Below are 27,722 nucleotides of genomic sequence, written 5' to 3'. Positions count from 1 at the left end.
CATTTTCTTGTTTCCCTTTTTCAGTAGCATCTTTTTTTTTTCCTCTTCAGCAACTGACAATACACTCACAAAATGGTGGACGGAAATCACCCGGCCGACGACGAGATGTCTGAGGCGGAGCCGCAGCAGCATCCTCCGCCGGCACCGACGCCAGATCAAATTCCCGCGGCGCTCAGCCACGGCGGCCGCTTCATCCAGTACAACATCTTCGGCAACGTCTTCGAGGTCACCTCCAGATACAAACCCCCAATCATGCCAATCGGAAAAGGCGCATACGGCATCGTTTGGTAACCTTGAATCCTCGATTCTTGTGACAAGCAGCTGAGATTAATTTTGTTTTGATTTTGATTTTGTGTTTTTGGTAGCTCGGCTGTGAATTCGGAGACGGGTGAGCATGTTGCTATTAAGAAGATAGCGAATGCTTTCGATAATAAAATCGATGCGAAGAGGACTCTCCGTGAGATCAAGCTTCTGCGTCACATGGATCATGAAAATGTTAGTGCTTTTTTTTCATTTTTTTATATTGTAATTGTTACTTTTCTATGAGTTTTATTTGATTTCTGATTGATATGAGCTGTGGAAGCTGGTTTACAAGGTACATTTTGTGTTTGATTTATGATTTGGGTGATTCTGCTACTGATTCGATTTATGAGTTTGATTCAGTGGCTGGTGATTATTTTTAGGTTTTCCTTTTTTTGAAAGGTTAAGAGTTGGTTTTGTTTCCAGAAAGGAACATGATTTCATTCTAATTTGTGTTCAGTAACTATGCATAGCTTTCCTAATTTGATGGCTATGGATCTGTGGTTAGCACAAGAAGACAAGTTTTTTTTTCTTTTAATGTGTGAAAAAATTGGAATATGAACCATAAATGTAAGTTTTATATCTCTATAGTAAGTTTTTGGCATTTTTTTTGATTCATGATGAGAGATACAGTTAAGTTTTAGTGTCCTTTTATGAAAGACTAGCCCTTTTTAGTAACTCTTTACCCCTTTGTTTTCTCTCTGTATAGATTTGTGCAATTATGATATGATGATCTTATTTCAAATGTGGGAATTCATTAGGCATGGTAGTTTATTTGTTACTGTTGTTGTTCACATGGAGGGAAAGGCGGTGGTACCGAAAGCGTTCGATCAGCGTGATAATAATGGTGGAGTGTGAGAAGACTATTTTTCTAAACTACCAACTGTTAGTAAATTTAGTGTATCTTGCAGTTGGAGTTATTCTTTTTACCAACATAATTTTCTTTTCCTATAGCAATTATTTCCACTTGTCCTGGTATTTATTGAACTTTTCCTTTTAAAAGTTATTCGAGGGTTTGACATAAGGCCATAAGGGAAGGATATGTGGCTTTTTACGTTCTTGTGCATGTTTACTGATGTGCTGCTTCGATTGAGCCATGTATTACTATTGTTTTCTTATAATAGTATTTACTGTTTAATAAGGAACTTAAGAGAGTTACATCAGAAATAACCAATCTTATTTGAAATTAGGGTATTCGGCTCAGTAAATTAATTCCAACAAAAGACCTTGTGCATTAAGTATTATCCTTATCCATATTTTCCACTTGTATACTCCTTAGAGCTTACTTTCTCTATGTCTTCTTGTTACCTCAAAATGACCCTTCGGGGAAAGGCTCGAGCTTTTACATTTACAGTCTGATTAGCCCTGAACTAAACCCTTAAAAAGCAAAATTTGCTAGCGAATAAAAAATCGCAGAAATAATTAACGTAATCTTGTTTGAGTATGCCATTAAATATGAGGTTTCTATTACCTCGGGCAAATTTGTCACACATATACTGTTAATGCTGCCGTATTAGTTGCCATGATGGCATGTTATCCAACAACATCATGCCTACTGATTCTTCTAAAATTTTTTGACTTCCTTGGATGGTATCTGCCTTCTAGAGAAATCCCAATTCTTTTCATTCATTGGGTTGTCATGTAACTACTTGTTCTACTTTAGCTTCTTCAAAAGGAAACTACAGTTATCTATTACCATTGCTGAACATCTCTTGGTGTTCGCAAAGTCCTTTTGATCCTCACTTTGTGCAACATGTCTTCCTATCACTTAACTGTTTTGTCTATCCACTTTTTGTCGTTTAGTGGCAGACTTTAAATCGCTAAGCTATTTGGCAACTTCTATCTATCATACTTTCACGTGCCTAATTTTATCTGTTAATACATTTAATAAAGGTATCGTGTATTTTGTTGCCACGATTTCATTCATTTAATGATAGAATGAAATTCTTGTATGGTGCAGATTATTTCAATCAGAGATGTAATTCCACCGCCACAAAGGGAAGTGTTTAACGATGTTTACATTGCATATGAGCTTATGGATACTGACCTCCATCAAATTATCCGGTCTAATCAACCTTTGTCGGAGGAGCATTGTCAGGTTCGATTTTAGCATTATTCATGCCATGATTGGCTGTTTTACTGGATCTTTATTTTCCTCATTTAGCCATACAATTTATTGACATGGCGCCAATTTTTGTCTTATTTATGATGCAATCGGTTAACAAGGCAGCACGAATTTAACTTTCTTTAGACTACTTTTATCTACTCGTTGGCTTGACCTTAGCTAGACTGATATGGAAGGGTACTTTTAATTTACTTAATCTAGACATCTAATTGGACCAAAAAGTGTGAATAATCTTGAGTTTGATTACAATTATAGAAGATTCTCATTTTCTTACTGATTTCGGAGCCTTTTCCAAAGTTTCTTCTTTAAGAGATCAACCTCAACTTGACACACTGTGACAAAAGATAAATAAGGTTCCTCCGTCTTGTTCTCTCTGGTAGTTAGGTGAGCATACATACCAAAATTGCTAGAAAATCTCTCTCCCTCTGATGTGTTTGTTTGTTTATGTTATTATAATCCTCCCTCAAATGGGTGGAAAATATTTCACATTCACCTACCACTTTCCAGTTCATGAATTTTCCTTTTTTCTATCAAATTATGGTTGGTCTTCTCATAATCATCTTGCAGTTCATAATTTTTTGCACTTAAAAAAAGACCGAAGATTTTAATGTGTGTGTGTGTGTGTGTAAATAATTTTGTGTATGAGCATTTTCTTATACTTAATCCAAGATGTAATCTTTGTTTACATTTTGTGTTTATCAATTTCGCACTTACTTTTCTTTAGAAAAAGTTTCTGCATTCATTGTTATAAATTTGATGGCAAAATTACTCATATTGTCATTTTTGCAGTATTTTTTGTATCAAATCCTCCGAGGCCTGAAATACATACATTCAGCAAATGTCCTACACCGGGATTTGAAGCCAAGCAATCTTCTTCTGAATGCAAATTGTGACCTAAAGATCTGTGATTTTGGACTGGCACGAGTCACATCTGAAACTGATTTTATGACTGAATATGTCGTCACAAGGTGGTATCGGCCGCCAGAACTTTTGTTAAATTCATCCGATTACACTGCAGCTATCGATATATGGTCAGTCGGGTGCATATTTATGGAATTGATGGACCGGAAACCACTGTTTCCTGGTAGAGATCACGTGCACCAGTTACGCCTGCTCATAGAGGTATCTCTCTGTGTATCTATCATCTAGTTTCAGATAAAGTCAAATTTACTTCAGTCGTTGTTTTCAACTACCGATGCTTGCTTATCGCTGTTTTCACAATGTATTCATAAATTCGTTTCAATCTAATTACTGATCTTTAGTGTGACTACTTGCTTGCTTGCAGCTGATTGGTACACCAACAGAGGCTGAGCTAGGTCTCTTGAATGAAAATGCAAAACGATACATCAGGCAACTCCCTCATTATCGTCGACAGTCATTCACCGAAAAGTTCCCTCAGGTGCACCCTCTTGCTGTTGATCTCGTCGAGAAGATGCTGACATTTGATCCCAGGCAACGGCTCACAGGTTAGAATCATCACTTTCCTATAATCTACGCGTCCATGGATCCTTCATCTGATCTGTTTCTTGTCTGTCGTGGCTTTCCAGTCGAAGGCGCATTGGCCCACCCATACCTGAACTCGCTCCACGACATCAGCGACGAGCCCACTTGCTCGGTCCCTTTCAGCTTCGACTTCGAGCAGCATGCTCTCACGGAGGATCAGATGAGGGAGCTGATCTACCAGGAGGCGCTCGCGTTCAATCCGGATTATCGGCGCATGTGAGGAATCTGCTGTCCTGAGATTCTCTGTTGAAGTAATGAATGTTGTATGTGTTTTTGCTATTTATTTAAGTATCTGTGGTGTAGTGTACATTATCGTCCATCCCAAACATGGATGGCTTCCATTTTTAGAAATATATAACGATGACATAAAACTACCATTTGATGTACTGCTTCAGACATTAATAAACTGATCGTGAGTTGCTTTTCTTTCTACCTTCCTTGCTAATATCAGTCTTTTTTCGACAGTTGTTATTTGACTTTTCAATAGATGTTAAACCGTAATTCTATTATTGAAATAGCACATTCATCGTAATTCAGTAATCATTGTATTATGTGTAATGTATTTTAATTTTTGAACTTTTGTAATTTTTTCAATCGATGCAGCATATATATAATGTGTAAATGTGTAATAATAACTCTCAAAATTTCATCATTCTTAGTTTCTAACACAAAAATGAAAACTTTTTATAAAATGGAAAGACGCATGCAAAATTTTCGGCTATAATAATCCACAGAAGAAATAATTCTTGTCGAATAAAATTTAAAGGTTGCAATGAAAATGAAATCGAAGATGACAAATTCAAACGGAAAACTACATGCCAATCTAATTATAAATTTATAAATTTGGTAAATACTAATGTAAAACAATTGCATCATTTATATCCTTGAATGAAACAAAAAAGAAAACTAAATTAACATGTCAATTAGCTCAAATTTGTTGTCAATACACTGATTTTTAAATTAGTACTTCCACCGTCCGCCATTAGACATTTTATTTTTTATCAGCTCTAGATTTAAGAAATTGTTTCACTTTGTAAAAGAAAATAGTAAAAAAAATTAGTAGAACATCGGTCATATTTAGATTATTATATATTACTTTTATAATAAAATATTAGTAAGGTGAAGCAGTGGAATATATGATCATGAAATGGGATAATTAGTGATGAAGGGATGAAAAAAGAAAAATAAGGTATTTAACAAGAGATGGAGTAATAGAATAAATGAGAATGGTTGTGATGGTAGCAGAGATAGAGTTGACATGGATAGTCGAACTAATGAATGCGGAATTTTACAACACTCGGTGTACCCAGATAATCCAACCCCACCTCCAGGCTCCATCCGTCACTCACTCTAAAGCTCATAGTACAATCTATAGTGGGCCCACCAGAATCCTATACCCTCTCCACTAAATTAGGAATAGAGATATCCAAAGCATAAGCATCTATGCTACAACTACCTCAATTAAAGTTGCCCCATATATTCATTTATTCCCCTCTCTCTCCCTCCTATAAATAAACCCTAAACCCTGAACCAAAATCCCCATCCCAAAACCACACCATGTCTCATGAGCCAACTCCCACCCCGGTCGACGTCGACGCTCTCAACCACATCCTCGGCGTCATCGAGGCCTTCCGCGCCTTCGACTCCGACAACGACGGCTCGATCAACGCGCAGGAGCTCGGCGGGATCATGGCCTCGCTCGGGTACAACGTCACCGAGCGCGAGGTACAATCCCTCATGCACGGCGACGGGCAGCTGAGCCTGGCCGAGTTCGTCGAGATGAACACGCACAGCCTCCAATTGAGCGGCCTCGGACCGCTCAAGGCGGCCATCCGAGGCCTCAACCTGCAGGAGAACGACGTCGTGACGGCGGAGGAGCTCCACCGAGGCGTTTGTGAGTTGGGGGTGGAGCTGTCGCTGGATGATTGTAGGGAGATTGTGGGAGCGATGGATGGGGATGGAGATGGTGCTGTGAGTGTGGAGGACCTTAATCTTATTGTTCATTCTCTTGTTTAGGTTTTTCATTTTTGGTTGTTGTGATCAAGGAAATTTATAACTAGTGTGAGAGGCATAGCTTTATTTATGTGTGTCACGTTCATCATATATGTGTTTATTAAATTTGGTTCCATTTTTTTTTCGGTTTCTCGATTCGGTTTTGTTTTTGTTTTATTATCTTTGGGTTTTTTGGTTCGGTTCGATTTTTGTTATGTATATTAAAAAGTATATTGTTATTTTGAAATTGAGGTAATCAATAAAAATAAGTGTGGTAATTTTTAATTTAACTGTCAAATACTCCCTCCGTCCCAAGGTATTAGACCAACTTTCCTTTTTGGGATGTCCCAACATATTAGACCCGTTTCCTTTTTTAGCAAAAAGTATCTATCTTATTTTATTCTCCACCTACTTTTTTCTCTCTTCTCTCCCCTACTTTTTCCTTCTCTCATACTTTACTCTCTCCACTTTAACTATTTAAATATCAATTCCTTAAATCATGTGCCCAAAAGAAGTGAGTCTAATACTCCGGGACGGAGGGAGTATTTGTTTTCTAAAAAGTACCATCATAAATGAATTTTTCCTCTTTGAATCAAAATTCAACCAAAAATGCTCGAGTTATTTGAATCTGTAACTTCAGCGAAATCAGAATAGTTCGCTTCATTGGTATACTACTATACATTAGGATGAAATCGAAGCGGGTTCGACTATTTCTTATTGATTCATGTCAAAAAGGAACAATTGGAATGGAATAGAAAGCCCATCATTTTTTTTGCAAATCAATCTACTTTCATGTTATTTTGTACTGTACAATTCTTTTCGTTGTGGGATCATTTTCCTACGAGAGGGAATCAGAAGAATTAGAAAATGGATACTTATAGAAAATAGTACTCCCTCCGTGCCAAGATAAGCGAGGCATATTCCTTTTTGAAATGTTCCACTATAAGTGAGTCATTTCTATTTTTAGGAAAAAATCTTCCCTCCTACTTTATTCTCTCTTTACTTCTCTACTTTTCTCTCTCTCATACTTTCCTCTCCCTACTTTAATTCTTTAAATATCAATTCCTTAAATCATGTGCTTAAAAGAAATGCTTAGCTTATCTTGGAACGGAGGAATATTAATTCTCATTCTGGATGGATTTTTGGTTTTTTTTTTCAATTTTTGTGCAAGTTTAAGTTTTCAGACTTCAAGTTTAAGTTTTTTTGTTTTTGGTAAAAAAAGCAAGCTAAACATGAGTTGATAATAAACTAACGACAATATGAAATGGCTAATCTATCATGAAGGAGCCTAATGGTGTAATAAGAAATGCAAGCATCCCCGAGAAAAGCTGTAGGCATAGTGTAATAAGAAGTCCGTCGCAAAATTCCTCTCACAATGCACATGATGTACTATTGCTAAGTCAAACTCTGAGATTAATTTACAAATCATTCCCACTACAGCCTTGCAACAAGTTTTAAGTTTTCTTATAATTCAATTCGGATCAATTTGGGGGAAAAATCGACTCGAAAACCGAATAGCCATCCATGATGATGATTGTATCTTAAGATACCCACTAGGCCCACTAGGCAGCTGCGTTTCTATCAACATGGGCCGTGCTATTTATATAACGAGCAGGCCCAAATTTAGCTTTGGTGGATTACTCGGCCCATCATTTGTAAGTTCAACTATGTAAATGATAAATAAATATATAAATCCAAGGACACAAATGATGATTCGTGCTACATATATATGTGTGCGATATTGACTCAACGTAACAACATTCTAAACCTTCACTAATTACACATTAACATTTTGATATCCACCGTTTAGATAATTGTACAAAAATATCTTTAAAAAGGGGGAAATTTGATTTCTCGAGAAAAAGAAGTGACTGAAGACGTTTTTGTGACAATCTAATTAAGTTCTAAACGTCAAAATTATACAATTAAAACATTTTAGACATTTTGAAATATGTCTTCAAATTGGATCAATATCCTATAATTTTTAATTAAATTGATAAATAAATATGGAATGTGCTCAAAACAAAAAAAAAATGAGAATGTGAGTTGGTCAAAAGCATGTATATTCAAGATCTAACAACACACAAAGTTTGTATTGGATAAATTTCATAAAGAATCAATTTTGAATTTTAGAACCATATATGTATGCATGTCTAGCAACAAGAAGTCCCACTTTAGATCTAGAAACATTACCATGTTACTTTTTCATGTGTAAATTTCCTATGGTGGTTGTAAAGTTGAATGTGTTGTACCTACTCCTAACATGACATGTCTTAAATTTTTAACTCATTTAAGACATAAGCTTATGACATTGTTGCATTGTCAATGACATTAATCAAGTGATGGCGCAACTATTCTTGCACACACTTTTCATAATAAAACAAATAACTAGTTAAGAATTGTCGAACAAACATAAATTTGGTCAAATTTTAGTCTGTCCCACAACTCAAAAGGTCAGTCGAAAAAGTCATAAAGTGTGAATTTGTTCACAGCCTATCCCACGACTAACAATTCCAGTAGGCTACGATTAATATATTGTTGAAAGATTATATGTCCGTAATCATAATTTCTTTTATGAAAAGTATCAACGAAAATGTAAGCAAAACATGAATAGTATTATGCCACAAGAATAGGTTACCCAATTCAATAATAACATAACTATCCAACATATGAAATTAAGATGCAAGAAGCTAGACAACAACTAACTATCTATAGGTGTGAACATAACTCCGTTCACCACACCTAATTCCTAGTTCTTGGTGAGATATTTCATGCCAATGATATCTCCTTAAATAAAGGTATCAAATAAACAAATATTTATGTTTAATCAACTTTTAATATGGAGGTCCCAAAGAATTATGGTTATAGCTTTAGTGGTTGACATACAATGGGCAATTCCAAGAGTGCACATCCACATACAAAAGACATGGTACACCATTTTATAATCCTCAAACATTTATTTTATACTATCATTCATGAATTATTGTTATGGTGTGTGTATGGTATACCTTGTTGTAAATTTAAATTGAAAGTTAAAAGACTATTGGCCCAGAGTCACCATAAATTAAAGGTTATTGGTCCAAAGATATTCATTGTGTTTGTCAAAATCCATTACTTATCAAACAGGATCAAAATCTGCACCATCCCTAATCCCATCATGTTGGACCCATAACAATAATTTTTTGAAGTAAATCAACAAAAATAATTATTCAAATACAACAAATTGCCTTATTATATTGTAAACACATATTAGACATGTATCTTATATAATAAGCGAGCATCATTTAAAAAATAGTACCACAATTTTCTATAAATAGCTCAAAAGATAAACACAAAAATAAAATAAAAATTGTCTAAAAATATACTAATAAAAACAATAAAATCGAAGCATCTATAAATACTCGTCTCAACACAGCTTTAAACAAAATCAAAATATCTTGTAATAAACTCAAAACAATTATTGGGTACCTCAACTTTAAGCAAAACTAGAAGATCCATAATTAAACTCAAACTAATTATCTTTTGGTAACTATATTTCGCTAAGATAATGATATTTATCCTAATTTTATTTTTGTTTGGAATATGAGTTAATTATCTATTGGCTTGTGTTATTTTTTCGGTCCCTCTTGTTTTCCAAGTTTTGATGTAGAATTATATAATCCACCAAATAGTCGAGTTCATTACTCTATATTTAAATTCCAATCATGATACCTAATTCAAATTGCCGTATTGTTTTGTTTATCTAACATACTTCACTCATGTAAATTTATTCATACAAAAATAAATGGCTCACCTTAATTATTTAAGTATTTACTTGCATGACAAATCCCAACTCGACTATCAAACGGAAGTGGGCATTGCAACTTTAAACAAAATCAATTCTCTATTATTATTTATTAAGATCATTATACAAAACCAATAGGGCCAAAATTAGGTACATGGGCACAAACTTGTTTTGTTTTTTGTTTTTATAAGTTATAGCATTTTATAAAATCTTAAGATGAAATTAAAAATTATTGAAATTGTCATCAAGTATTGAAAGTGCCCTTGTCGGCCTTTGGACAAGCCTTATGTTGGAAATACTCAGTATTTTAATTTCTACCCCAACATATTGTCTCACCTAATTTAATGATATACAATACCACTTTACTAAGTCCGTGGAAATAAATTGATAGATGATGGGAAATTTATTGAATTTGTTGAGACCATAAATTTGTGACACGAATGGAATTTCAATGAATTTTCTTATTTGTATCAAAATGAATATATTTGGTATGGTTTCATCATGAATGGGTGTGCATGTTTTTTGGGCTGAACTTTTTTTATTGTTTTGTGAGTCTGACAATTATATAATTATTGAACTTTTAATTACTCATCTACATTATTCTCTCTCTTACTTAGTTTCACTCTATTTTAACTATTTGTTATGATTTACTCAAAATACATCTTACTTAGTTTCACTCTATTTTAACTATTTGTTATGATTTACTCAAAATACATGCAGAAAAAAAAATGTGTCACATTAAATGGGACATATGAAGCATTTTTTTAGTTGAAAAGTTTTTCTTCTGCATATATATCCAATGTTTTTTGCCCATTGTTTTGTGACTATTATTGTAGAAAACCATGTTTAATTAGCAATTTGTTTCCTTCACCACTTTATTAGAAAATGACTTCTACCTTTTATGGGTTATAAAACGCTCAAGCCACAAATAAATATAACATATGCTACGTCTTTAATTTTCATCCTAGAATTTTTTACGCCGAAAGTTTAAAACCAATATAGATATTCTTTTTTAATAGTAGTATATTTTCCATTTTGAGTGTCGAAACGACGTTAAAACGAACTTGTTTTTATATCAGAAGAGCATCATAATAATATTGAAAAATATAATCGCAACATCAAAATGACGTCATTCTATCACTCAAATGAAAAGTATATATATCTTCATGTAGCTTACAAAATAAAGTAAATGAAACAAACTGATTTCATGATGTAATTTCTAGCTCGAACATATATGTTATGAAGATCAACTCTATTATATAATCAAATTTTACGATATAATATGGTAAAGTAAATGGATTTAGTATTTTATTGACAATAATGGCACCAGAGATTCAGCATCTTGTCACGCTCGAAGGATGATGAGAAATAATTGGCTAAGTACATGTTTAAAATAATAGACAAGATTTTTCGACAAATGTGTGGATTTATTAAAATAAACTAAAATTTCAGGCAAAGATTAATAAAATATTGAATGTCAAATGTTGTTGACCTAAGCAAGGAAGTGCATGGCACGTTACTAAGTACTCAGACCTAATACTATGTTATCATAATTCAACAATTTATGTATGTAAAATATTGACTTTGCCTAAATAAATCAATTTACTGAAAAGCTAAAGGTAGCAGTAGTATAATTATAAAACCTTACTAAGAGATGACAACTTTGGTAGTACAAAATCATAAGCGATGTCGACATTGGCGGACACACCCCCTTCCCAAACTAACTTTTCTAAATTATATAACACTATGATATTATTAGTATTTTATGTAAATTAATGTGCAAAGGCCTTTATTAAAATAATAAAATATAAAAAAATTATTAAGTACTCCCTCCGTCCCGGAGTATTAGACTCACTTCTTTTGGGCACATGATTTAAGGAATTGATATTTAAATAGTTAAAGTGGAGAGAGTAAAGTATGAGAGAGGGAAAAAGTAGGGGAGAGAAGAGAGAAAAAAGTAGGTGGAGAATAAAATAAGATAGATGCTTTTTGCTAAAAAAGGAAATGAGTCTAATATGTTGGGACATCCCAAAAAGGAAAGTTGGTCTAATATCTTGGAACGGAGGGAGTATATAGTATCTCATACAAAATTCAGAATATATAGCCCTTATTATAACAATTTTATGTATCAGCCCCAACTAAATACTCCATATTTGTTATCGCTCAAAGCATCCAATTATCACCACAATAATATTTTTTTCTAATTCTTAATCAAACACAAAATTTTGAAAGATCATTTTATTTTAAATATCTCAAATTGATCACGGAACAATATAGAATAAATTGTCCAGAGTTTCTTTATCGGACTTACCGAATGGGCCACCCGAGACCCGACCACGAGACAGGGCACACAAACGGAGCTCACTGCCACAATATATTCAAATTGCTGTCAATAAAAATTTAAAGCCAAACAAACAAACCGATATTTATTTTCTTGATTTTAAAAATAAAATAAATTATAACATAATTCTATTTCCTTTTATTTTCCAATGAACCATCATTTTCAGGTGATATTACCTTACCGTATATGTCCGAAAACCATATAATATTTCACATGGGATTATCAAATATATAAAGCTCAAAACAAAGAGACAGTAACGTAACGCCACTATACGTGGTCACTAACTTATATATTCACACTTTTTCGATTTTGGCCGGTGATATTTATATTTACATATAAAACAATTTTTTACTTTTATTGTGGTTCATAAATTATAATAGTCTCACTATTTTCACATTTGTTGATATTATGGTTAAATAAAAGAACTATTTTCGCATATTAGGATATTTTCCAAATGATTGATTGCCTAGTTGCTACGATTTTCTTGAAAAAGAATTCAATCTAAAGTAGACCACAAGTTGATGTATTTTCAGCTATGAGGTCATAGATATTGTATATGGATATTTTGTTTTTACTATATATCTATTTGATGATTTATATAGGATAGTTTATTTTGTTTCAATATATTAAAACCATATGGCAAAAAAAAAATTCTAGCTAGTCTCAAGATGTATAATTATTTTTTTATGAAAATAAGATGAGTTATAGGATAACGCCAAATCTAACAATCTATTCTTTTTCGGTTGTAATTTGTGGGGTTCATGTGCGTTATCGATTATATAAGTCAGGTTCACAAGTAAAAAGGGTTCATTTTCTTTATAAGATAAACTAGTAATATAAGTAGTATGTATTTGTATATATAAATTTTATATTGTATTTGATACAATTCATATAAGTTTCTTTTTGCGTTTAAATTTTTTCAAAATTGTTACAAAAATCGTAGTGTCGTACAATCTCATTATCATGTAAAATTGCAATCTATTTTGCGACAAAAGTTCACCTCTTAGGAAAAGAGGATAACATTTAACCTTATCTATCATCATACACATTAACATTGCAAAAATTATTGCAAAAAACTAGCTTCTTTAGGTGTGTTGGGTCAGGAAGTGTTAAAAAGAGAGAAAAATAAAAAAAAATGGTGAGAGAAATTATTTTTAAAATGGGAAGATCCTATGGAAAAAGAGAACAAGGTCAAAAAGAGGAGACAAACTCTAGTCCCCACTCTCAAAATCTTTGACCCACTTATAATAAAGGTATGAAACCCTATCATTATTCAGTTCTATTGTATATATCATTGCATCAAATTGACCAAAATGCCTACCACATTCCCAAGACACAACCCACAAAGTTTGAGTTATGCCATGTGTTATGGACACTCCAATAATGTTCCACATAGGTTTTGTCAAGAAATATGGATGAAATTTAATAACCAATCGAGCTCTCTCTCCTATTTTAAATAAGTTCTCATATTTTCTGTAATACCTTGAGTTTTATTGAGAGGCTCAACTACTCAAAGTGGTGGCCCACCTAATATTGGCTTGGGAAATGAACGAGTTTCAACCGACGATGATGTTAGTACTTTGGAATTAGTTCTATTTTATCTAATAACATCATGTTTCTTGAATCAAGTTTGATCGAGTTCTGGTCCTCCCATAATTTTAAAAATCAGCCAAAAAGGTCATGAAGTTTAAATTTATTCGCAATTATATCACGATGACGTGTATTATATTATTGATGTTTTTCAACCAAACTACTATGACGCGCACATATAGTTTCCCAACTCTTATACTCCCTCCGTCTCATGTTACTTGCACTTTTACTTTTCGGCACGTCACAAACTCCTTATACTATTTATATTTTAAGTTAGAATTAATGCATTTAATTAATATGTTAGATTAAGTTAAGAGGTCATTTATAAAAAAAAAAAATAAAAATAAAAAAATAAAAAAAAAAAAAAAAAAAAAAAAAAAAAAAAAGTTAAGAGGTCATTTATTAAGTGATGTCCCATTACACTTAAAATTCTAATTTAATTACACTAAAAAATAAATCTCAATTTTACGGCCTAAAATGAAAAGTGCGAATAGCATGGGACGGAGGGAGTATTAGATACAATTCCATCAAAGTAGATGATTTTCCGACTGACTTTTCATATTGCAAAACGGCCTGAAATTTAACCAAAATTCATACTCCCTCCGTTCCTGAATATTTGACACGGTTTGACCCGGCACGGATTTTAAGATATGTAATGGAAAGTGTGTTGAAAAAGTTGGTGGGATGTGGGTCATACTTTTAAAGTATTAGTTTTATAATAAATGTGAGTAGGAATGAGTTAGTGGAATATGGGGTCCACTACCAAAAATGGAAAAAGTGAACTGTGTCAAGCATTCGGGGACGGACCGAAATGACAAACTGTGTTAAGTATTCGGGGACGGAGGGAGTATTTTTGTCAGCAACCTTTTATTAAATTATTATATATTTCACTCAATGCAGTAAATATAATTAAGGTGCCATGTTAGTTTGTTCCTTCATTGTTTTTTACTACTATTCCTTTTCTTGATAGAGGGGGGACCAGATTGTGAGTCAAAATGTTGTGGCAATTTCTTGTTGAAGAGATCGAAATTTAAATTTTCCTGTTTTAAACAATATAGGGATTAGAAAGGAAATGAGTGATAAACAAAAGTGCTACAAACACATCTTTTTCTCCCTTTGCTTTCTCTCCTTTTCATGTTATTATTATATCTACTTCATCTGTCCCAAAGGCCCCTCCCCTCTCTCTTTCACTGCAGCAATCAAAAGAAAAAGCAAATGCCCTCTCTCTCACACACACATATGAAAGAGAGAAGCTTTGAAATCTCAACAAAATTTTCTTCAATAATTTAATAACTCCTTTTCCTGTATATGCTGTACAATGCCATTATTCAAAATCCCATCTCCCATATTTGAATCTTTTTCTTGGGGAAACACTAATTTCCCCTTTTTCCTATTCCCCAAATCTTACATTCACTAACAAAAAATTAACCCAAAAAAGCCCACATTTGAATGTACAAACAAACTTACAAGTCACCAACTCGGCTCGTGCGCGCGATCCGCCATTCCCTTGGCTTGGTTGGACCCTCGTTGGATGCCCTGGCCGTGCTTATAATATACTTCTTGTAGCCGTGATTCAAGGTGTGGCGCTTTGGCATATCCTACGTGGCAATGCTCGTCCCGTAGAATTCAAGACTCGCCTAAGAACACAACACTCGACAATTGGCATCAGTTCACCTGTCCTCCATAAATATTCGCCCGACAAAATCCCGGAATCTTTTGGAATACAGTTTCGGATCAACGGCTGAGATTGAGGTCGAATCCACCTGCAACGATTTGTACGCGTGTTCGAGCTTCTTGCTGATGTCATAATCTTGCAAAATGTCGATGATCCCGAAGTAGAGAACTACTTCGTAAACTTCACCACTGCGCGAGGGTCTCAAATTGCTAAGTCCTCCGCTGGAATACTTGTCAAAGTCGCTCCTCCGACCCACGCGCTCGGCTCGTGCCGGCATGTTGGCACCTAGCCTGATCAGTGGTTTCCTGATGATGAACAAAAGAATCAAATATTGCTATAAGAAGGTGTACACCTGTATGTATCTAGAGAAATGCAATTCTATTTCATAAAAACCCACAGATTTTATTTTGCTAAGAGAGGAAACAAAACCAGCATGTCAACTTTGTCATTAAATGATATGGATTGGCAAATTATGTTAAGAACACAGCATTGCAAGAAAGGTACAATAAAAGCTAGCTATACCCCACGAACAACTGTCTTCTAATAAACTGCCTAAACTACATAGCCACCCCCATCCAAAAGGCTCTTTGAATTATTCAACTACCACATTCAAATTCTATATAAATACTAAAAAAGTAATTAATCAAAACCTAACCAGAAATTAAAGATCACATGCTGAAATTTATGGAAGTGTCCGAAAAAGAGAAAATCTGTGCGGTTGGAAAAATTTACCTGCCAGCTAGAACTCGATCCATGTCTTGCAGTTCTGCTTCGAGGAAACGACAGCCACGCATGAACTTCTCATTTTGAAATGAATCACTCTTTCCTGAGAAGCAAGAGTTTAATGTAAGCGATCACAAATTAATTACCAATCACTTGATGCGATATTGATAATTACCTGTGCGCAATAGAAAAGGCGACAATCCCATTTTGTCTCGAGTACTATCATCGCGGAAATGAAGACCTACTAAGAGACTGTAATCCATGATTCTCTCTGCCTCCAAGAACTCACAGTCGCGATCAATTTGCCTATAATGATGCTTAAGCGGATTAGAACAAAGCTATCATCAAAAATTGAAAAATCTAAAGGTAAACAGGAGGGATCCAGGCACTAACTTGATAAGTTCTTGATACCAATTGGTCTGCAAACGAAATACAAAGTTCAAGTCGAGGTCCTTGAGAGTTGTGGTTTCATCAATCTCTCCCTCGGGCTTATCAGTTCTGCGGCCATGGGATGATCCTTTCAGATCAAACCTTCGATGAATTCGGTAGTCTGAGCAGAACATGTTTCCCATCACAATGAAACGCGTCTATTGTTCAAGAAAATGTTTCTAAAATTAGCTACCTCATAGACGCTCATAACATCATCAGGGAGCCGAAATAATAGTAATAATTATTTACCTTGACGCCCCCGACTGGTTTGACACAATGGACACCAAAGAATTTAGTCACAAGGGTATTTTCATAACGGCAAACATGCTGGTAATAGCTTGGAAGCATTTTAGTAAGCACCTGAACAAAATAATTCACCAAACTTCAATATTAATGACAATTATCAAGAGGAAGGTGGTCCAAGCCAAGTTGAATCAGTCCACCAATACAGAAAGATGTTAATCTTATCTTCTTTTTTTCTTTTCCAACATAAACAAGTCAAAGTATTAGACAACAAACCTTGACTTCTGATTTCTTCACTGTCTTGATCATGAACCTATCATCCTGTGTCAAGTAAAAGAAACTTCCACTCTTCCCAGGAGACGAAAGCTCTCTCAGAGCATCGCTCCCGCAAATGGCTAGCATATAATCCGCAGGATCAACATGAAATAGCTCCCTTAAATGTCTGAACACGGAGATAAATAAATCAACATCTAAGCAAAATCCATCAGTAATTATGTTCAAAAAGTTCTATAATCTTTCTCATATGCCATAATAGTAATCAATGGTAAAGTAACAGCTGCACATATTAAAATTAACTCATCAAACAAGCCCAATTACCTAAAAACCACAGGGCAATAGTCCTTCCAACGAAAGTCAATGGATTGATGAGGGGGCGTAAGCTTCGATCCCTCAGGTGGAAACCTTGTCCAAAACTTTTCTTTAGGATCAAAATCACTGAGCTTAAGAGTAGGCGACACGGAAGCATGCTTCCCTATTGAATACCTAATCAACAAGCACAAGAAACAGAAACATCTCAATACACAAAGATTAACACCAAAACATCTCAGAATCAAAACTAGGATCGCCATTATTACCTAATTCCCAGCTGGAGATTGAGCATCAGCTCGTAGTTCTTATGCCCTTTGGAAATCGTCTCCCCGGGCTTCTTCGCCTCCCCACTGAGGAAGCAAGGATTCTTCCTGAACTGCTTAATAGCATCCCTATCAATCACAAAACCATCTCTATACAACATAGACGCCTCCACATTATCAATAATGTCACACGTTATATCCCCTTCCTCGCCATCCGACTCCCAAATGCACAGCCTCGGAAACGTCCTGTCCACCCCAACAGACGACCTCTTCTTCCCCGCACCTCCCGCCACCATCATATCCACACTCTCCTCCCCCACAACCAGCAAGGGCGCAGACAATTTACACCCGAAATTGGCGTTAAAACCCCCATTCCTCACTTCCCCATTGGAAACAACCCCATTCTTCCCATTGTGAGCTGGGTAAAAAGTCCCATTCAATGTCTGATTCAGATTCCGATTCCCATTCTTGGAAGAATCACTTGACCAACATCCCATGTAACAACTTCCATCTGGCCAAGTGAAAACCCCTTGCCCTTTAGGGCTCCCATTCTCCCAATTCCCATCATACCTATTCCCATTGCTCCACACCAAAACCCCCCTCCCGTGAATCACCCCACTCTTCCACTCCCCAATATACTCATTCCCGTTCCTCCACAGATACCTCCCCTGCCCGTCCTGCAAATTCCTCTTCCACTGCCCCTCGTAGTAATCCCCATTGCTGTAATGCTTAACCCCGTAGCCGTGCTTCCGATCCCCGGACCACGAGCCGCGGTACATGTCCCCATCCGACCCGATGAAAGTGCCGGTTCCCTCCATCCGACCCGACTTGAATTCGCCCTCAAACGTAGCCCCCGACGGCCAGGAGAATTTCCCCCTGCCGCTGGCCTTCCCCTTCTTCCAATCCCCTTCATACATGCACCCATCCTTCCACAGATACTTCCCCGATCCGTGAGGCGTGTTGCTCGAGAACGTCCCGATGTACAGATCGCCGTTGGGGAGGCGCTTCTCCACGACATCCGGAATCGCCGCCGGCGTCACTCTCCTGCACGTCGCCTGAGATTTACTCCGCGGCACGATTATCACCGACCTCGGCGTAGTCGTGGTGGTGGTGGTGGTGGTGGAGCTATCCAGCGATTTCTCGTCGCAATTCTCAGCTGGCTTCACGCGTAGGAGCGTCTCAGGCATTTTACCCCTCTTTTTTCAGATGAAATTGGAAGAATTTCTCACTCAATCGAAGGAAGCTTTCACTAGGTTTGCTGGATTCGGCTACTGCCGCGGAAATTGGCGCGGTGCAGGTGGGGAATCCAGCATTTTCCGGCGGCTGATTGGGAGTAGTTAAGAGAGAACGCGTAGAGAGAGAGAGAGAGAGAGAAGGGATGAAGTGAGAAAAGAAGAGAAGTGAAAAAGCAGAGATGGAAAAAGAAGAGAAGAGAAAAGAAGAGAGATGGGTTTGAGAGAGAGAGAGGGGTTTGGATTGGAGTAATAAAGCTATACATACAAAAACACTGGATCGTCTCTGTACGTATGTGTGTTTGTCGACAGGTAATATGACAAAACTACCCCTCTCTCTTAGCTGCATCAAATACCTGGAAATGGAACTCATGCAAATTTATCTCATTTATTTATGGTTTTCTTGTGAATGGATATTCCTTCCATATAAATTAGATAAATTGCCAAAAAAAAAAATCATGAATTTTGGTCAAACTCTTCATCATCCGACTATTTTAAACATTGGTTGTGAAATAAAATCATGAGTTTTCAACTTGTTAAATTTGGATGAAATTTATCTAATCTGGAATTCTCATAATTCAATGAAAATGACATTGCCCATGAATTTTTACGGATATTTGAAGTTCGGGAAGAATTAATTACTTACAGTTGTGAGTTTGGTACTTTAGAATGAAATATTACAATAGCTCGTGTATTAATTTTGTAATCACTTTACTAATTATAATGGAGATATTTGCTCTATTGGAGAAAGAGGTGTAAAATAGAATAGTAATAGTACTGACAAGTGCAAAAAAAAAACACAGTTAAAAAATGAAGTATTTTCCAAATACCTCTCGTCATATTTATTTTAGGATACTGTAAATATGCAACATACATAATTGATAATACATTCATCCGTGACTAATTTTTGTAGTTCGTTCTTATTAAAATAAATTAATTTGTATATCATATGACTATTGAATTTTCTTAATTTCAGATGTATGGCAATTAAGATCCAAACTTATATTAAATTTTGATCTATTCTATTAAAATATTCATAAAAAATCTTGTATTTTAACCCCTAACAACTTTCTTTATAGAGTGAACTACAAAAATAGTCCTTGGACTATGCGTTTATCTCGCCAATGAACCGTGAACTTTAAAAATATCCCCAGACAACCATGGACTAAGCGTTTATCTCGAAAATGATCATTTTTTACTGTTTCGTGACGAAAATACCCTTTTAGGGGGTTTTGGAGAGTTTGGACAATTTGGTATTTTTACATTTTAAATCTGATATTATTTCAGTTATGTACTAAATCTGATATTATTTCAAAATTATCATTCTTCTTCCCTTTTGCCATCCTTTACTTTGTTTCTTTATTTCAATATTAGATTTAATTTTATAAAATTACATTTTAAATTTTGATTTTTAAATATCAATAATTTTTTTAATTATTATAACACGATTAAAACTATTAAATATTGATTAAATCTAAGGTGTCGTCGTACCTTATTGATTAAATATTAGACACTATCAAATATTGATTAAAACTATTAATTTGTTGACAAAATTTTGAAATAATATCGGATTTAGTACATAACTGAAATAATATCAGATTTAAAATGTAAAAAGACCAAATTGCCCAAACTCTCCAAAACCCCCCTAAAAGGGTATTTTCGTCATGAAACAGTGAAAAATGACCATTTTCGAAATAAACGCTTAATCCAGGATTGTCTGAGGATATTTTTAAAGTCCAGGGTTCATTGGCGAGATAAACACATAGCCTATGAACTACTTTTGTAGTTCACTCTTCTTTATAATCTCATGTTCTTCAAAAAACTGACCCTTTTAAAAAATTGGAAGTTTGGTAACTTTGCCAAATAAATAATAACAAAGCTAGAAAAAAATGAAATTGAAATTATTTGTGTACAATAATATGTTCAGAACGAATGGGAAAATTGACATTAACAAAGCAAAAAGGGCAGACTGTCATGTTAATATACAATAATACCCTCTTTATATGCCTTAAATTACCATATTTCCATCAACGTAAATCGCGGGAATTTTTTATACGGTGGTTCACGTGTAGGTGAACCATCCAAGGATTCTAACAGCTTCGATTTTAAATACTCCTTTTTTTAATTATGGGAAGATTATGTGACCCTAATTATGGTAATTAGCAATAATTATGTCTTATTATACTTTTTATTTTATTTGTATCATATCTCAGTCTATCTAACATTCTAACTATACCACATTAAAAATTAGCCTTTCATTATGGGCATAAGTAGAAAAATTATTGGTCAAAACTCTCATTTTTATAGTGACAGTAGGTTAGATATACATCACTGATCACACAATTAATCCAATTTTACTTAAGTCGTTTTTAGCCTAGAATTTAAGAAGCTAATGATTAATGAATTATGCAGAGAGAAATAAAGAGAAACAATCAACAATTATATTTAGAAAGTGGAGAAATGATAAATAAAACAGAGAATATTGGGAAAATGGTAAGTATAGATAAAATGCGTTAGATAAAAACTTTTTAAGTGATAATAATTAGTTAAAGTGAAGAATTGATAAAATAAAACAAAGAATATTGTAAATAATTGGAGATAGAGTATATTATGAGATAATAAATAGTAGAAATTAAATATGTTGATTTCATAAAAATGACAGAAATAACAGAGTTGAAGACTTTTTTATTTTTGAGATAAGAATAAATAGAGATTAAATGATATAGCAGAGGACTTTTTAACATTGGCAATAAATAGAGATTAAATAGTATGTTGATTTATGACATAAAAATAACTGAAATAGTGTGGGACTGAAGACTTATTTTATTTTTGAGATAATAAATAGAGATTAAATGCGATAGCTGAAGATTTTTTAACATTTTTTCTTTTCTCAAACCTATATTTTCATGCCAAGTTTATTTATCTTATCTTTATGCAACTTGTGTCCTTAATCCTTTTATTATAGTAGTAATTTGGGTTCAATAGCAACAATTAAGTATGACTAAATATAAACCATACAATTAATTTTTGGACGATTTTAACGTTAACTTAGATCTTAACATAACCATAGAATTAATTTTTGGACGATTTTAATGTTAACTTAAATCATAATATATAACCATACAATTATTGTTTTATTTGTATATTTTTTGTTGGTCAAAATTTTAATTGGTTGGTGGGCTATGAGATATTGCAATCAAATCCCTATTATAAAAAACAGAGGGATTAATTAGCAATCTGCCATCTGTGATCAAATTTTGTCAACTTAGGAACAATTTATTAACTAACACAAATATATGATATTAAAATAAAGCTCTTAAATGCTGTCAAAATGATTTAATTTGTTGAGACATGGTTGCAACGTCTTCCAAGTTCATAATCATCAGTCGTTCAATGTATTATTTTATTTTGTTTGTTATTAATTGGTATGAATAATTTTTGAAACTCTTCGCTTATTGTTGATTTAAATAATTGAAGTAGATACATATATTTGTTAGAAGGGATAGGTGCATTTAGAATTTTTTAATAGGGTTATCAATTGACGATTGTTGACTTGACATAAAAATGACATAGGCATAACATATTTGTCTTTAGGTTTAATTATTAGTACCATATTGGTATAGCATTTTTCATGTGATTTGCTTAAAATTGTTAACTATGTTGAAAACTAACAAACTAGATAATGATAACATTATTACAAATTAAAGGCACGTGTTTGATAATGATAATGGGGAGTATAATTTTCAAATTTGTATTCTAAAATATATTTTTTAAATTATTTAAATTATTAATATAACAGTTTAAAATGTGGATATATTTAAATAATCTCTACTCCGTTGATAAAAGTGTGTTTGGTATTGAGGCTTGAGCCCATTGGACCCTCCTTTATAAGACTAACTAAAATTTAATTAAATTTTATGATTTAAATGATTAGTATTTAAAATATTAATATTAAATATTATCATTTTTGGTGAAGATTAAAATATCATTGGTAAAATCAAAATTGAATGCAACAATTAAGTTAATACGATATACTGTATATTATCCCATTATTTGTACGGTCGCTTGATAGAAAAGTTTTGTATTCATACGATTAATTAAATATTGATGCATTTTAACTCTTTTCATCTAATAATGACAATCGATTTATTTTCAGGTGCTACGTATTATCAAATTTGATGTGACCTATATCTACGTATTCTTAAATTATTACTTTGCCTTGTTTAGTTGTTTACTTTGCCAGTTTATTTTAAAATTGAAGGTTCATGATTGAATTATATAGATTATGTATAATATTTTACAGATATGATATGTTATACAAGTCTTAATCATATTTTATTAGCAGATTGAATTATCATAATACATTCACTTATTATACATTTGTTGATTAATTAATAAGTATTTTTTTTATTTAACCATGTTTTAGCAATAATTAAGTGCATATAACCAAACATAATATTGATATAAAACATGGCACAATTTGGGGATATTTGATGGGGGAAAAAGTTCATGACATTTTCTGAACTATTAACTCTATAATATATTTATTTGTAATATTGATAAAATATAGGAGTAATATAAATACAACATGGCAATGTATTTTATGAAAATATTCCAACAAATTACAGGCTGTTAGTCATCATAATCTACCACTTTATATGGGTTAGGAGCAAACTTAACTTCCAAATCAAGTCAATCAAATATAGTTCCTTCTCAACCCCATTTTCTTTCTTGATTTACAATAAATACAAAAATAATTTCATCATTCCATTAAAAAAATATTCAAACCTTGGAAATGGTGGTGGATAATGAATTGTAAAGTCAATAAAACCTAGGTAAAAACCTGTTTGTGGGCCTCCTTTCTTGCCCATACCCATAGTGGTTTGCCTAGTTAGAATCCCACCAATTAAATTACAATTATCTGATATCTCACAAGAGTATTTGTCTTGTCATTATCATAATTTTAATTTCCCATTTAAAGATTGATAATTAAACATCTTAATCCTAGGTGTTTTCTTGGAATAGTAGTCATTGTTCATCCACAAATGTCCTAACTTAATAAATAATTGAGGGTTAAGAGAAACTAAATTTATGAAAATGGCAATGACAATTTATCATTCTAAACTATGGTGTTTGGCTAAATTAGAATATATTAGACATTACTTGTATTAAAGTTTAAATAAAATTATATTAAATGACTATTTCAAAAATAATGGCTGGTTACAATAGATTATTTGACCGGTCAATATATATTAGACGTTACTTGTATTAAAGTTTAAATAAAATTATATTAAATGACTATTTCAAAAATAATGGCTGGTTACAATAGATTACGTATTTCATATTCTCGTTAGTTTATTTGTTACCGGCTTTTGCCGCTTTTATTAACAAAAAAGAAGAAGAAGCTATATAGTCATATCTAATGATGTCCAAATGTGTTGTTTAAATGTGGACAAAAGAGTAGAGTATGCAAAATGCATTATGCAATTAGGGGAAATAAAACTCTTATACAAGGTTGTATGAGTTGGCAAAGAGAAAATATACACATGACCATATGGTAGATAAGGTGCAATGGAAGTGATTGATATGATTTGGATAATACGAAGATATATGTCTTGATTAGGAAAAAAAATAATAAAAAATACTATTAATTATACAATTATGCATAACTATTTATGCTTGAAATAAGAATATCATGAAAAAGATCAAATACAACCAGGTAAGACTGGCTTAGCATTATGATTTGTGAACATCTCTCTTGTTTAGTTCATATTTTGCGTTAATTATTTGTTTTTTTGATATTTTACCAATTAGAAAGCAACTGCAATGCTAGGAATGATCACATCAGACACAAATAAGGGCGATAACAAAGAACGAATCAAAAGGGATATGTTTATTTTTGGTGCTCATCTTTGATCTACGTTAAATTTTATACTTTATAAAATTAATTACAAATAAAAAGAGTAATTTTCGCATTTTCATGTGGATTATATGGGTTTTTTTATTCAAAAGAGAACATTGTCAAACCTATATAAGCTACATGTTGTATCATTAAATGTTTGCTTAAAAAATTTAAGCATCTCAATAAATTATAATCCAAATTCATAAGAGTCATTTAATATAGGTGGAGTTATTAAATGACCACGGGCGGCGCTAGACAGAATTTATTTTCCTAGCTAGTTGTGTTCTTATTCAATTACACATTTATAACGTGGGTCGATAGGATTAAAGCACATATTTAATCTTTTTTCATGAAATTTCATGTAGTATAATTTTTATTGGTGTAATTAGAAGTTAATGGATATATGTCATAAATGCCACAAAGTGAAAATGCTCAATTACAATTTAATTATGTTTCCGATTTTTGGATCGATTTTTAAAAATGACATATTGGCCTTTAAAATGTTAAAATTAAAGGTTGGTTTTTGAGGGCCATTGTCATTTAAATCATACTGTAATTTTTTTTTACAGTTGTTGGTCTGTTTCATCATTTTTTAAAATTAGTTTATAAGACAATACTTTTTTTAAGGGTCAATTCCAATAAATTGAAAATTTGTGATTATTTCACTTTTAAAAGTTATGAGACAGACAAGAGGTCAATAAAAAAATGAATCAAAATTTCATCTTCTTGCCATATTTTCATATTTATGTACTTGATCTAAATATTCAAAATATTTGACAGACTAAAAAAACAATTTGTAAGGTTGATAACAAATAAAAAGACTGAATTTAAGTAGAATTTTTCAATATTCATAGACCATCGATGGAGTCAACTGATCCCGCCTGACCTTTGTCCACATCATAAGTTCATAAACACCAGTAAGTTGAGTAACAATACTTTGTAAACCAAATGTCTAGATAATTGGATCAAATTAAATTTGAAATTTAATTCTAATGAAACGTGTTTGTCATTATTATTCGCGATAAGTAAGTAGCATTATTTAAATGCTAATGATGGTGATAACGCCTAATTCATGACGTGCCTACCTCTCATATTCTCTTTGCCAAACTAATTACTTGCCATTATTCTAGTTAATTAATGTCAACCAACTGAAAATTATAGTAAATACTAAAGAAGTGAATTTGCCCCATAGTTTAGCAGAATTAGAAAATTGTACATTTTGGTCAGTCACCTTTATCTTTGCAAAAAAATATGAAAGGCTCAAATCACTCATGAAATATAGAAAATAAAGTCAAATACTATATATATAAAATATAGTTGATCAAACAAATTCAAAAGAGACATGCATCCTCCAAACAAAAAAAAAAAAAAAAAAAAACAAATTTAAGCAGAACAATTGTCACCAACAAATCTGTAGAACTACAAGTCTACAACGGAGATAGAATTGGAATATCACATTTGCGTCACACAATGAGATTTCTAATACGAAATATTATTTTTACTAAAATCCAGCAAAAATTTTATACTTTTTGAAATACTCCCTTCGTTACATGAAAATATACGTATTTTTTTTTTCGTTCGTCCTATAAAAATATGAATTTTTAATTTGTGAAAAGTTATCCCAATTTATTATCTCTATACATCAAATTATTTACAATTTATAACACTATCAAAGCACTAATAATAATGTGGGTCATACCAACCACTAACACTATTTTAATTATTATTCTTATTTTACAAATTTTACGTAAATCGTGTTATATGTTCATAAAAAATTTTTTATAGGACGTAGTAATATGAATTTAATTTAAATCTCCACCTATCTAAAGGCACGACACCTACACAAGACTCCATTATTAATTAGGTGAGGTATAGCCAAACCATTGTTTTTAACAGTTAATCGTTAGAGTTTAAGACATGGGTGGGCCCACCGGCCTATTAATATTGTGGCACCGTCTAATTCCTCAGTCCACGTGGCGCATTGAAAAAAAATTCTCCCTATTATTTTCCTCTTATTCTTTTTGCTTTTCTTATTATAATTAGATAAAGTGTATGGTTACTAAAAAATAACGTAAATACGAAAAATGAAAAAAAAAAAGAAATTTAATAATTTAATATTATAGTTTTATTATTATAAAAATTGATTAGAATTTGATCAGACTTTAATTTAATCCACTACGACCTATATAATCTCTGAATTCTGATTTTGGTCTAGTACTTTTAGCATTGCTGATAATATAATTTAATAATATAATTCATTGTTTTTCCATTTGTCGCTTTGCTTTTTAGCTAATGCTGTTGGCGGTAGAAATTATGACAGGCTTTCACATTCAATTTTCAGCTGTTTAATTGCATTATTAAAATTTGTTGATAATACAGCCGACTAAATTAATTTCAACTTATATATTCTTTTAGAGTCTACTCAGGGTCTACATTGACATATTTCCTCATTTAATACAGATTGTAATTTCTTATATACTAACCTAGCTAGTTTTCTTATTATTATTTGAGATTTGATTACATTCCTAGTCTAATGTATGCTACTATTTGATTACAAAACAAGAAAATAGTATTTTTAAATAACAAAGAATAAATATCAATTAAGGTGTTTACCGTGACTACCCATCCAAATCGACAGCAGCACATAAGATATGATGATTCATTTTATTATAATGCACAAATATAAAATACTATGATGGTTTATCATGTGGTTGTAACTGATCGAATTCAACCACAAGTTTGCGTCAACTCTATCATATTATCGTACTAGTTATATTAAAAATGTTATCTTCATGTTAGAAAACATTAAATATCTCATACACTACAGATTATTTGATCCTTAACATATAATAATACCACATCACTAGGATAATAACCGCAAACCAAATTAACCAATTCAAACATGGGTTGATGTTGTAACAATAGAGGCTTCTGCACAACGATTTATATAAAATGCCGAATTCATACATTATAGTAGTAACATTTTCTAAGAAGCGACCGTCAATGAAGAACGATGATTGTGAAACACGGGA

General features: G+C 32.9%; 3 protein-coding genes across 3 annotated transcripts; 2 read left to right on the top strand and 1 right to left on the bottom strand.

Moving 5' to 3' along the window:
- On the top strand, window positions 1-4,360 carry LOC125223366 (mitogen-activated protein kinase homolog MMK1-like). Its single transcript, XM_048126488.2, has 6 exons — window positions 1-287; window positions 366-495; window positions 2,261-2,398; window positions 3,215-3,547; window positions 3,711-3,891; window positions 3,973-4,360. The coding sequence occupies exons 1-6, from the start codon at window positions 73-75 to the stop codon at window positions 4,146-4,148; spliced, it is 1,173 nt and encodes a 390-aa protein (XP_047982445.1). The 5' UTR covers window positions 1-72; the 3' UTR covers window positions 4,149-4,360.
- A 1,095-nt stretch (window positions 4,361-5,455) lies between these two features.
- LOC125223534 (putative calcium-binding protein CML29) lies at window positions 5,456-6,061 on the top strand. Its single transcript, XM_048126721.2, has one exon. It carries the CDS (start codon window positions 5,486-5,488, stop codon window positions 5,942-5,944), a length of 459 nt encoding a protein of 152 aa, XP_047982678.1. The 5' UTR covers window positions 5,456-5,485; the 3' UTR covers window positions 5,945-6,061.
- Window positions 6,062-14,889: 8,828 nt separating this feature from the next.
- LOC125222923 (phosphatidylinositol 4-phosphate 5-kinase 1-like) lies at window positions 14,890-19,017 on the bottom strand. The gene is made up of 8 exons (XM_048125814.2): window positions 17,560-19,017; window positions 17,303-17,467; window positions 16,982-17,147; window positions 16,712-16,822; window positions 16,427-16,620; window positions 16,209-16,339; window positions 16,043-16,136; window positions 14,890-15,615 (listed from the first exon to the last, which is right to left on the bottom strand). The coding sequence occupies exons 1-8, from the start codon at window positions 18,741-18,743 to the stop codon at window positions 15,306-15,308; spliced, it is 2,355 nt and encodes a 784-aa protein (XP_047981771.1). The 5' UTR covers window positions 18,744-19,017; the 3' UTR covers window positions 14,890-15,305.
- Window positions 19,018-27,722: the final 8,705 nt, after the last annotated feature.

Source organism: Salvia hispanica, chromosome 1 (genome assembly GCF_029641045.1).
Source record: "Salvia hispanica isolate PSC_SH4W2 chromosome 1, Shi_PSC_v1, whole genome shotgun sequence".
Lineage (NCBI taxonomy): Eukaryota > Viridiplantae > Streptophyta > Magnoliopsida > Lamiales > Lamiaceae > Salvia > Salvia hispanica.
This window is presented reverse-complemented; position numbering and strand designations above follow the sequence as displayed.